This window comes from Sorex araneus, chromosome 2, assembly GCF_027595985.1.
Source record: "Sorex araneus isolate mSorAra2 chromosome 2, mSorAra2.pri, whole genome shotgun sequence".
In the NCBI taxonomy this organism is placed as follows: domain Eukaryota; kingdom Metazoa; phylum Chordata; class Mammalia; order Eulipotyphla; family Soricidae; genus Sorex; species Sorex araneus.
Genome location: NC_073303.1, coordinates 180,086,058 through 180,099,527, shown reverse-complemented (window position 1 = coordinate 180,099,527; position 13,470 = coordinate 180,086,058). Strand labels below are relative to the sequence as shown.

Below are 13,470 nucleotides of genomic sequence, written 5' to 3'. Positions count from 1 at the left end.
CTCATCTCCACACGTTTGGATGAATATCATGCATGAAGGTACTGGCAGAGGAACTCAGGTGTGTGGGACCCGGGGCTGAAATCTCCAAGCCTGCTTGGATTGGGACTGGGCCTCTTCCACCCAGATTTCCCATTTTCCAGTAGCTAAGCGGTCACACCCAGGGACTGCCCCTGGTGCCATGTAATCCCACCAATGGCCAGCATCCAGAGATTTAAAACCAAGCTCTCGGAAGTGTGCAGCCTCTTCGTGGCTACGTAACATCTTATAGCCTACTTCTCCCTCTGGGAGAACCTGGCAAGCTACCGAGAGTTTCCTTCCCACATGGCAGAGCCTCGCAAACTCCCCATGGTGTATTCATATACCAAAACCAGTAACAATGCTGGGTCTCATTCCCCTGACCCTGAAAGAGCTTCCCTTGTTGGGAAGGACGAGTAAAGAGAGGCTTCTAAAATCTCAGGGCTAGGACGAATGGAAGTTACTGAGACCACTCAAGAAATTTGATGATCAATGGGATGATGATGATAATTAACATGTGTTATAAATAGTTTAAATCAAAATTATTTTAATTATAAAACATATCTCTTGTAGTAAATGAGTCTATTAAGAAAAAATCACGTAGAATAGTGCTTATATTCTACACAATTTACATTCTGATTTTTAGTACATTGTTAAGTATGTTTTATTTCTAAAATCTAGAAATTAGCAAGTCTTTAGGAATTTAGCTAAGAATCATAAAATTCGGAAGCACAGTGAAAACCACCAGTGTAAAACTTAACGAAAGTACCTGGAATTAATATACAATCTCCTTTTACAAATAAATGCTTAAAAATCACCTTTTATTTCCACATTAAATAGAGGGACTGCAACGGTTCCTATTGAATATTTGTTGAAGTGGTCATGAGGAGGGTAAAGTTTTCAAAATCAGAAATGAACTGAAAAAGGAAATGCGAAGGCGGAGATACCTAGGTCACCCTCGCCCAAGTGTATGGGAAAGAGAAGGAGAGGAAGGAAGAGAGGGAAGGAAGAGCGGGGATCAAGGGGATCCAGTCCATTAAGGAAGGGAGTGATGTAGCTAAGTATCCAAATCACAGAGTCAGCAACACTGAAAACAAGAGATCGAAGTTCAACACTTAGACTTAAAAGTGCCTGTCGAGGTAGCGGGTTGGGGCTGTGTGGAGGGGGACAGCGGGCGAGAACCTGGGCGACCTTGGAGAGAAGACAGTGGTGGTGGGACTGGTGCTAGAATGTGGTGTGTCTAAAACTCAACAATGAGTGACTTTGTAAATCATAGTGCTTGGATTTTTTTTTTTTAAAGAACAAAGAGAATTACTCAGTGTACCATGTTACTTTCCAACTTCCTTTTCAGTGGGAGAAAGAGAACAAAATCCAGACAGATGATCTAGCTTTAGTTTATCACTATTACTGCAAATTTCGCCAATATAAAAAGAGGAGATAAAACTCAAATGGACTTTTATTTCCTACTAGCCAAAATAAATGATTAGTTAATATATTAATATAAACATACGTACATAAGAGATGTTTTTAGTGTAAATGATATATCTATCAGGAGGACATACTGGACAAGAGAGTGATAGTACAGGGGTTAAGACACAGGCCTTGCATCCTTGTCACTATATATTTCCCCTCAATCAACTGCCATGAATTACTCCTGAGCACAAAACCAGAGTTGTCCCTGGACATCACTAGGTATGGCCCAATTATTCATCCTCCCCCCAAAAAGAATATAGACTAATAATAAAACTGAGAGGATCTATTTGAGTATGTATATGTCTATTCTGGAGAATTGTATTTAAATATTTACAAATCAAAACCCTGAACCTGGTTTCTACTTGTCTATCAGATCTAGATAACTAGTAAGAATGTTTCTTTCTAAAAGTTTTGTGAGGAAGAACATTGACTTAAAAGAATACTTTATTTTCATGCTAGCTCTGATATTAATGAATTAATTATCTTCCTTGGATAAGCCACTTAGCTTCTCTAGGGTTTCTCAATTTTTCAAATGGGCTGGAAGACTAGATATCCAATAAGATTTTTTTCCCCAGTTCATAAAATATGACTAAGGCAAATTTAGCTCAATAATTCATTGATGTTATTTTCCAAAAAGTGTTTTATTGTTCTAGTAGTGATATAAGGTATCATAAAATAAGGTATTTTTAATCCAAAATTTCATTAAAGAATGTGAAAAAATTAACTAAAGATGCATGTATATATACGAAGTATCTATAGTCACAAATAGCTATCACTTTTGTGGAGAGAATAAATAAACTGATGTAGTATAATAAATTTTCTTGCTTTTTTCAATTCCAAACTTTTTTTTTCACATCATTCCATTTAAAATAAATGGGATTTTTTTTGTGTGTCTGTTTTTTGTTTTTGCTTGGGGACCACACCTAGCAGTACTCAGGGGTCACTCCTGACAGCCTTGGGAACCATATGGGACTCCAGGGAGCAGACATAGGTAAGCTGTGTGCAAGGCAAGCATCCTACCCACTGTACTATCTTTCTGACCCCAGAAATGGAAGACTCTGTCAAATAAATTCCTCATCTATAGAATCATAAATTTATTTCATATTATTATTTCAACTAATTAACACAGAATAACAATCATCAGCAGTGTTATGAACCTAAGGATTTCGCCTGGTAAACATTTAAAGATGATGTCTTGCCTTGTTTATTTTTAGTCTCCTGAGTAAAAATGATTTAACCAATTCTGACACAAAAATATGAATCTGAAATTTCAGTAAAAGGCACAGAGATAAAAGAAAGGGGGCCTAATTTTGACATGCGATTTAGAAATGACATCTCTGAAAAATAATGGCATTTAGGCTAAAGCTCTAGGGCTGAGTAGAAGTTAACTTTAGAAAGATGAACATTAAAATTCCAGGAAGAAGCAGCTGCATACATAAAACACTAAGAACGGAAAGAGCTCCAGAGATGCAAACCTTAACTTTCTACCTTGAGACCTTGAAAGAAAGACTGAGAGCATAGGCCTTTATAGTCCTAGTATTTATTTTGAAGTTAAGAATCAGAGAGGTCATTAGAAGAGGGGTAAAATGCAAGCCTTGTGTACGGGCTCTATTGCATGGTTCATTCCCAGTACTACATATGATCCCACAAGCACTTTCAGGAGTGATCCCTGAGCAACAGCCCGGAGTGATCCCAAGCTACTCCCCAAAAAAGGGATTTGGAATTTTATCCGAAGTACATTGGGATAGCTTATTGCAATTTAAGCAAGATAACACATTCCATTTATAATCTTTAAAATTAAACTATCATTCCATTATGAGTCAACTGAAAAGTAACAAAAGTGATAGAGACTAAGTTGGCAATAGTTTCAATGATAGAAAAGTTAACAAGGGTGATAGCAATGGAAATATAGGAAATAAAGTAGATTCAAAAACATTTTGGAGAATAGAACAAATTCTAGAACAAATTCAGTCATGGAATACATATAGGTAACACATAGAAGAGGAACTTGGCAAAAGTGGTTATCTAATCCATATGATGTAATAAGGTTTGGTGAAGATTACATTCAGTGAATTGAAGAAGAAAAGACGGGACTCAAATTTAGGGAAAAAGAATAAAAGGCAGTCTTGGTTCTGCTAGTAAATCATATTAAATATCAGTCTTGATTCCGAAGGGAACCCTCAGAAACAAATTGGGAATCATCAGCAAGTATCACTGTATCACTGTATTACTGTCATTCAGTTGTTCATCAATTTACTTGAACAGGCACCAGTAAACTCTGCTATCGTCCCAGCCCTGATATTTTAGCAGCCTCTCCTTACTCATCTTTCCCAATGACTGGAGGCTCTTTCAGGGTCAGGGGAATGAGACCTGTTATTGTGACTGGGTTTGGCATATTGAATACGTCACAGGGAGCTTGCCAGGCTCTGCTGTGCAGGCGGTGATGTCCGTGGGCCCCACGGGTGACTTACGTGAAGCGGGGAGGAGAAAGACGGTCACTTTCTCCCCAACCACCTCTACCACCCGGGACCTCTACCACCAGTAACCATCAGGGTTACTGGTTTCTTGTTTCACTCGAGGAAAAGAATTTCAGGAGTAGACAAGCAGTGAAGTAAACAGATTTTATCTAGAGGCTTTTTTGAGGGGAGGAGGAAGGGATAAGAGAGAGGGAAAAATAAGAGTAACGCGCTCAAGAGAGAACGCAGGCTTCTCTAAGGGTGGAGAGAGCTCTACGCACATCCTAGCTCTAGACACGAAAGCATGAAAGTACACATCTCAAGAGGGGTGATGTGGGCAACACATCATGTGCTCGGCCATGTGGGCGCAAGCAGCACATGGGTTCAGGCAGCATAGCATATATGCATGCCCTTCCTTTGTTCAAGGTGGCTTTTATAGGGTTTCTTCAACCTTCCCCCACGTTTGTTACTAAGGAGGTTACCAGGGAGGGTGGGGGTAGTGATTGCCTTCTTTGCGGAACTTTCTGGGGAGGAGTCCATTATCTTCAGGGTCTGCTGATGGTCTTATCTGGTCTTTTGTTTTCTGAATCCACAAGGTAGATCAGTCTTAAGATTCTTTTTCCTAGGGACTTTGATAATCTAAATTTCATTGCCATGGGCCTTTCCCTATCTATCTGCCTACATCAGCAGGATACTCTTGGTAGTTTGCCGGGCTCTCTGAGAGACATATATATTTATTTTCATCTATGATGATGTGTTTACAGCTGTCCAGTCCAGGAGTATGTTCACTCATGTGTGAGGCTCAGCCTGAGCATGTGGAAAGCATGTGGAAAGCAGCCTGGAGCAAGGCGGTAGTTGGGTAGTGGAGGTCGACTGCCGGGACTGGGTCCCTTGGGGCGGGAGGGCTCTCACCCACCCCCCTCTGGGGCACCCTGAGTGAAAACAGCCTGGCATGGAGTCAGGTGGCATGGTTATGGGGGCCTCATTTTTATGCTCCCTTCCAGAAGAAGCAGCCATGAGTTCTGGAGGGTGGCTGATGAGGAGACTATCTGGCGCTGGCAGGAGGTGACTTATGGGTGTGACCCCCAGGTTGCTGGAGATTGGGGTAAGCAGACAGATGATCTCTGCTACCATGTCCCATTGAGCCCAGAGTCCAATATCACAAAGTTCTGTTTCACCTGGGTTCTGTGGGACTTCACTCAGGCCTGTAAGTGTATATCAGCAAGTAAGTGTATAAAACTCTGCACAAGTTTGCATAGTATAGCTGTGTGCACACCATATCAAGAGACAGGTGATGGTATTAGGTGAGGATCTAGAACTAGTACAATGGAAACATAAGCATTTAATTTTGAGAGAAAAGATGTCCATGCAAAGGAGTCAGAGAAATAACAAAACAAAAAGGAAAAGAAAACCAGGGGGAATGTCTCATGGAAACCAAGAAAATAATGTGTTTTGTAAAAGTCATCAAGGTCAATATTGCCAAAACTCATGTTGCAATGAATTTTGGGAATGGTTCATTAGGCCACAGAAGCAATGTAAGTGAAATCATAAGGACAAAACCTAGCTGATGATTATAAGAGGTGGATTGCAAGAAAGAGAAATCAATTAAAGGAAACATGCAGTTAACTCTTTCAAGGAGCATGCATGAGAAAGGTGGTAAATAAAATAGTGTAGATGGAAGGTGACAAATAGAAAATAAGATTATGACATGCTTAAATGGAGTGGAGAAAAGCTCTCAAATAAGGAAGATAAAAATTTGTATCCAAACTGTCACTCTATTGCTCATCAATTTGTTCGAGTGGACATCAGTAACGTCTCTCATTGAGAGACTTATTGTTACTGTTTTTGTCATATCCAATGCGCACGGGTAGCTTGCCAGGCTCTGCCGCTCGGGCTCCATACTCTCGGTAGCTTGCCGGGCTCTCCGAGAGAGGGATGGAGGAATCGGACAATGGTTGGCCAAGTGAAAGCTGAAAGCCCAACTACAAGAACAAAACAAAAAAGAGTTTGTCAAGGTATTAGGCTGGAGTGAATGTAGGGACATTGGCCAGGGGATATTCACACCAGTGTTGAGATTGATGTTGGAACATTGTATACCTGAAATTCAATTAGGAATAACTTTGCAAACCATGATGACTTAATACAAACTTTTGAAATCAACAGGAAGAAATTTATAAAAATGTAAACCAATTTCTAATACTCTTTTATCAGAATAAAATAAATATTTCTCAGTGTGTTCTACAATAAACTCTTTAAAGTCTCCCAATTAAGGTTCTAATCTCCTCTTTGGACATCTTTTATTTATTTCTCTTCCTTGGGCAAATGATTATTTTTTGCAAATGATTATTTTGCAGACTCTAGCTTTAGAATTCCAAGAATTGTCTTTTTTTTTCAGGAATTCTCTTCCCTTGCTGTGTGCCTGGGCAAACTTTTTTGTTTGCTTGTTTCGGTTTTTTTTTTTCCTCCCACCCCATTTCAGGTTTTTTTTGTTGTTGTTGTTATTCAAATCTCAGTTGATATGTTTCTCCTAATTACCCATTGAATCAAAATCACCTAAAAAAATCTTTATATATCTTTTCTTTTCTGGAAACACAAAATTAAGTTTCGGTATTTTTAATAAAATCCGATTTTGATTTTCTAGTATAAGTTAGTTATAGCATACCCTGTTTCATATCACCTTGTTATTTGTTTAACATAAGAACTATTTCGTAGAGATTCTTATGCAACATCACGATCACGAAATCCCGTTAATCGTCGATTTCTTGAGCAGGGTCAGTAACCTCTCCATTCATCCTTTCCCTGAGATCTTAGACGTTTCTCTCGACTCTCAACTATGTCATCTCACTGGAGGCTCTTTCAGGGTCAGGGGAATGGGATCTAGCTTGTTACTGGATTTAGCATATGAACACACCATGGGAAGCTTGCAAGGCTGTCCCATGTGGTCAGGAAACTCTCAGAAGCTTGCCAGTTTCTCCCAGAGGGAGAAGTAGGGTACAAGATAGCTTCTGGGAGCTTGCTTTTAAGTCTCTGGATGCTGACCGTTGATGGAGTTACACACACCTGGGTTCCTCTGCTGGTACCTTCATGCATGAGGCCTGTCCGAACGTGTGGAGAGGGGCCTCGAGCATGGCTGTAGCTAGGTTCTGGTGGTCTTCGGCTGCCGGGAGCTCTGCTCGGGGTGGGGAGGGAAGCTAGAGCCCATCCTCTCAGAGGGGCCCCAGGGAAGACAGCCAGGCGTGTGTGCAAGAGACTCTCTCCAAGAGACTTATGCAACATATTAACATTTATATATTTCATTTTATGTTTATGTATGTCATTTTTGTCCCTAGAGTTTATCTTCATAGATTCAGTCAGGATGTTATTTTAAAATTATATTTTTTTAGCTTTTTGGGTCACATCCAGTGATGCTGAGGGCTCTGTGCTCAGGAATCACTCCTGGTGGGGCTTGAGAGACCATATGGAATGCTGGGGATTGAACAAGGATCAGCCATGTGCAGGGGAAACACCCTCCCTGCCGTACTATTGTTCTGGCCCATAGGATGCTTATCTTACTTGATTAATGCCATAGCTCTAGAATGTGAACTAGTGGTTGGCAGGCATACCATTAGTGTACCAAATCAGGGTATTACAGTGATATAGTTATTGTTTTGAAAGCGCTCTAGTGGATTTGTTTTTTTAAAAATAAGTTCATTTATTTTATATCTCCTGTAATAGCAAGATTAGATTTCACCCCTAAAGTACCTTTTACCTAATAGCAAGATTTTATTTTTCCAGAAGATTTTTTTTTTCAGAAATGATTTAGAAAGTAGCCAATTTTAAGGGAGAGGGAGGAACAAAAATAGCCAATCATAGGTTAAAATTTACAATGGTGATCTTCTTGGTGTATGTAAAATATGTATACATTTATTCATTTATACATAGGTATAAATTCTTGTATGTTTATAATATGTATAAATTCTAAAGTCTATTTATATTCAGCGAGGACTTATTATTAAGTCATGAACTATCCTGGGTATATGGAATTCAAAAAGAAATAAAACAGTAGATTTTTCTGTTCACTAAAAGATGAATAAGTGAATAAAGAAGCAAAAGCTAACAATACTGTGATTTTAAAGAGCTATAACAGATTGAAATAAATAATGAGGAGTCAGCTTATTTTAATACTTCTGGGTCATAAGATCTTATTCATTGGACTTTAGACACTACTTAAATGCCTCGATTCCTCCTAAAGGAAAATCATTAATAAGAAGTTCAGTTACTCTGGCATATACACCTTTTTCAAATTAAATGAAAGTCTTTTTCACAAAGAAAGCAGAGAGAGAAGGTTAGTATTTCAATGGAGCAATTAAGCTTTGACTGTATAAGAAATTGCCGTAAGAAAAGAAGCACAGCAAAGAAATATACTGTGCCTAATGGTTATGCTGTGTCAACTTATTATTTCTGGAAGGGACCTAAGATTATAAAGTGACTCTTCCTGAACTATAAGGGGTGTGTAAAGTCTACTGACACTGAGTACACCAAAAAGAAATGCTGGAGAGAGAAAATAATGCAAAATAAATAGTAATAGAAAGTGTGTTGAACAGAGCATGACCTTTAGAAAGAAAGGGAAGATTTTGCATATCTAACAATATCACATAACAGTTCTCTCTGAAAGAGCAAAATGATTTCAGCATTTTGCCATTTACTTAATGCAGAAAGGTATGGCTTGCTTTGACAAAACGTCATATTTCCTACTTAGGTGCTATTACATAGAGACAAACCATCAAGCTTATCTTGGTTGTTCAAAGTGATTCTTAAAGACCAAGAATAAGCTGAATAATAAGATTGGAAATGTTTTCATAACAGAGACCCTTTCCCCCAAGATTTTCTTTGTGTTTATAGTTACTCTCAAAGAATTGGAATTCACTATTATAAATACATCTTACTCAGACATTAATGAGAAAATAAATTATTTTGCAGTTTCTAGATGTCATTTACTAACTTTTCAAAGAAATGGATAAGGCAGAACAGGTCAAGGGAAATGTTTCTGAATCTAGAAGTTTACAGATGAACAGTAGTACTACTTTATGTATTACTTAACATATACCAAAGTATATAATTATTTTACCAATTAATTTTAAACTTAGCACATAAGATATCTCCAAAAATTACAAAATCTCTAATGAGTAAGGTGTCTTAAAATGTGTAAAAGTAATATAAAAGGAAGCCTGTTAAAATTAAACTAATGGAAAATATTTCTTTACCTTCTGAAAAGCTCTAAGAGCAGTAAACATGTTCAGTCTTTTATCTATATATCTTAGCCATAGTAAATTAATGCATATATATTAAATCGCAATATTCTTTACTCTGGCTGTTTTCCCTAGTGTATATCCACTAGAAATCAAAATCCTATTTAAAGAGAATTATATTCACTGTATCACTGTCATTACTGTATCACTGTCCATCGATTTGCTCGAGCGGGCACCAGTAATATCTCCATTGTGGGACTTGTTGTTACTGTCCTTGGCATATTGAATACACCACGGGTAGCTTGCCAGGCTCTGTCGTGGGGACGGGATACTCTCGGTAGCTTGCTGGGCTCTCCAAGAGGGGCAAAGGAATGGAATCCTGGTTGGCCCAATGCAAAGCAAAAGCCCTACGTGATGTGTTATCACTGCAGCCCCCCCAAAGTACATCAATACTATAAATCTATTTGAAAATATTCCATTTTGCGATATGAAACAAAAATAGAGAATGATGCTTAAATATATATACTATATATAGTATATACTATATATACTGTTTTATATATATTATATATAAAAGTATGTATATATACATTTATATATATACATATATACATGTGTGTATATATATATATATATACACACTGTTTTACAGTGTTGAAATAACTTGCAAGTGGCCCACCTGGATTCAATCCACAGCACAGAATATGATCCACCAAGGACTGCCAGGAGTGATCGCTGAGCACTGAGCCAAGAATAAGCCCTAAACACTGATAGCAAACTTCAAAATAACAAAAACTATAATCTGTACAGAAAACTGTATTATCATTGGATCTTAATATGAAACTACTGAAGAGGTTATTTGGAACTAAAACTCAGGACTTTTTTCTTTTTAGCTCAGTGTTAATTGATAAGAATTTTGAAAGATCATGATATAAATTTTATTACATGGAAGAATTGGATATTACAGAGACATCAGTGACTACTTTCTTCCAAATTCCTCTAATTTGTTTTTATTCCTACTTTGAAATTTCATACAAGAAATAAAATGCTCTGATAAATTTTTAGAAAGGAAATTGGTGGTAAGAAATGTACACTGGTGAAAGGATAGGTGTTTGAACATTGTATGAATGAAACCTAATCATGAAAAACTTTGTAACTGTGAGAAAAAAATAGATAATTGAACTTACTTTTTCTCTTTGTGTGTGTGTGTGTGTGTGTGTGTGTGTGTGTGTGTGAGAGAGAGAGAGAGAGAGAGAGAGAGAGAGAGAGAGAGAGAGAGAGAGAGAGAGAGAGATATTCCAGGGATCCAGGAGTTAACTTTTTCTACTATCAGCAGGTAGACCATCCTTTATACACCTCTTGTCTATTCCAACGGTTGCAAGTGACCACTTTAATTGCTTGACCTACCTAAGGCCTTGTTCATTTCCACTATTTAGTACAAAGAAAGAATAAACCATTTACAGATGGCTCTGGATTCTACCCATTTTGTTGCACTTTGAAGTTTTAAAAAATGGTAAAAACTTTCCCCACATTAGTATGACTGACCAGTTGTAATATATTTCACCAGTTGAACACCCCAAATGTGCTATACCTTGAAGCTATTGCTTAAATTGTCCCAGGCTATGGGCTTTAAGGTCACAGTATTAATTTTCTCACATCTATGATCTTGACACATTTTACGTTTAATCTTTTGTGAAAAATAATCTGTCTTTACCTTGAGCTGTGTTTGTGTTAGGCCATAAAACCAGATGGTGACCCAGTGGAATCAATAAGAACATTAAAGCGACGACAGAAACTGGTCCAAACCAAGAAAGCTGGGGTTCAGAGTCTGAATGAGATGAAATCTACATTCATAAATCTCCGTAAGTGAGAACTAAATGAGCTGTTAAAATTCTTTGAGGGATAAATAGGCAGCTTATATTAATGAAGGCCATCTTGATAGGGCCATCAAATGATTGTTAAGCATTGGATTTTTTAATTGCCAGTTATATGTGTAACAAATACATTCATTCTATTCTGAATTTTTTTTTTTTTTCTTTTTGGATCTCACACAGCAATGCACCGGGGTCACTCCTGGCTCATGCACTCAGGAATCACCCTTGGTGGTGCGCAGGGGACCATATGGGATGCTGGGATTTGAACCTGGGTCGGCCGCGTGCAAGGCAAATGCCCTACCCACTGTGCTATCACTCCAGCCCCTCTATTCTGAATTTTTACCTTTGACTCTCTTCCACACCATTTCTCTTTGCCTTAAGAAAGGCTTGGAGTTAAGGACAGACTGAGAGAAAGTCAGAAGCATTTCTGCCAAAGAAAAAAGGTTATTAGCTTCCACTTACTCTTCATTTTTATCTTGTCCATAGAAAGCAGTATTTTTCAGGTTTTGTATGAATGTAGCAAGTTGACATCAACTTTGATAGAAAAATGACATTAATTTTTATTGTGTTATATGTAAATAACCTGTTAATCATAATATTTTAATTAAAATAATGAAACATTTAAACGTAATGATTTTAGATGGTATTTAACTAACAATGAGTTATTGTGATTTCTGTTTTATCTAATTTATTTAATTATTTAAATATTTTTCAGATCTTTCACCACATTTTTGTGAAATATAAGCATTGCTGATCAACTTTGTAGTACTAAAGATATATCTGTTTTTCGATTTTTCTTAGTCTTGTTTTTGCCTTTCTAAAGTACTTCAAATTTATGAGTAAAATACTACATGCATAAATATCTTTGCAGGTTGATATTAAAGTGGAAAATTTTATAATATCAACAAAATTTTAGCCCATATATACATATTCATTTCTTTTTTTGTAAAAAACTAAAGCTCGCGGGGGGGGGGGGGGGGGGGGCGAGTGCACTCGCGGGCTCTCCTGGCGGCTCTGTCTCACCACCCGTGTTCAGTGCCCTGGAACCGCAGCGTGTGGACTGGATCGGGACGGCCGGTGGTCAAGGAAAGGCGAAGGAAGAACGAGGACCAAGCTGATTGCTGATTAGTTACCGTTTATTCAATCTTTCATCTTTCTCATCTCCCGCACTCCTAGCTCCTGCCTCTCTCTGGATCAACTGCCGCTTCTCTCTGGCTTCTCCTTCCTCCTCCTACTTGTCTCTCCCACCTTGCCCTCTAGGCTACCCCCAGCCAGGTAGCAAAATCAACATAAGAAAGCCCTTCCTGAGGGCAGGGCATTCCAAAGCCCTTCCTCACTCTTAAGGTTTTTCTCTTTTCCTTAGTCTAGGAACTTATTAACATCTTAATACTAGTTATTTTTGTATGGACATAGCAAGGGATACATTGAGGCTTGCAAGGCAGCTCTCCTGGCAACATCTTGCCACAGGCTCAGACCACAGCACTCAGGCCAGATTAATCATCCCTCACCCTGGCAGGGTCCAAATCTAGTATCACTGTTTGGATCATGACAGCATTTGTCCATGATCAAGCTCTTATAGTTAAGCATTAGGCACTTTGGCCAGGCCCATCTCGATGCCAGGGTAGCACACAACTCACTGCTTGCCCTGGGTCCTTCTTGTCCCACGTCGGACCGTGCTTTGGGGGTGCTAGGAAGTAAGGGCAGCTGAGGCTTAGGTCGAGAGAACAGATGCCCAGGAGGAAAATATCATGTAGAGTCAAATGACTCCCAGGTTACAAAAGCATAGCATTTGTTAAATCTTCCTGTGTCCATACAAAAAGGACTTGCTCTGAATAAACTATGCAAAGGACTCAAGAAGAGAAAAACATTATTTACAAGTCAACAGAACACTAAGAAAGAAGCTATAAATAAACAAAGAGGAATAGGAGCACTGTAACGGGAGTAACCCAATAAACCTAAACTACCTGAATCTATGTTATCCTACATAAGTGGAAAATTTTATAATATCAACAAAATTTTAGCCCATATATACATATTCATTTCTTTTTTCTTTTTTCTTTTTTTTTGCTTGTTGCATTAACACCCGGCAATGCAAAGGTGTTATTCCTGGCTCTGCACTAAGAAATTCCTCCTGGCAGTGCTCAGGGGACCATATGGGATGCGGGAATCGAACCTGGATCGGCCGCATGCAAGGCAAACGCTCTACCTGCTGTGCTTTCGCTCCAGCCCACGTATTTATTTCTTATTTTTGTTTGTTTGTTTGTTTGCTTATTTTGGGGACACACCTGGCGATGTACAAGAGTTACTCCTGCTGATGCACTCAGAAATTACTCCTGGTCATGCTCAGGGGACCATATGGGATGCTGGGAATCGAACCCGGGTCAGCCACATGCAAGGCAAACGCCCTACCCGCTGTGCTATCGC

The 13,470-nt window shown here is 38.6% G+C and overlaps 1 protein-coding gene across 1 annotated transcript in view; it reads left to right on the top strand.

Moving 5' to 3' along the window:
- The window catches only part of SAMSN1 (SAM domain, SH3 domain and nuclear localization signals 1), a 176,813-nt gene that overhangs the window by 64,913 nt on the left and 98,430 nt on the right, over positions 1 to 13,470 (top strand). Inside the window, exon 9 of the mRNA XM_055129040.1 lies at positions 10,908 to 11,034. Within this exon, the coding sequence (XP_054985015.1) occupies positions 10,908 to 11,034 (127 nt within the window). The remainder of the gene's footprint in view (positions 1 to 10,907; positions 11,035 to 13,470) is intronic.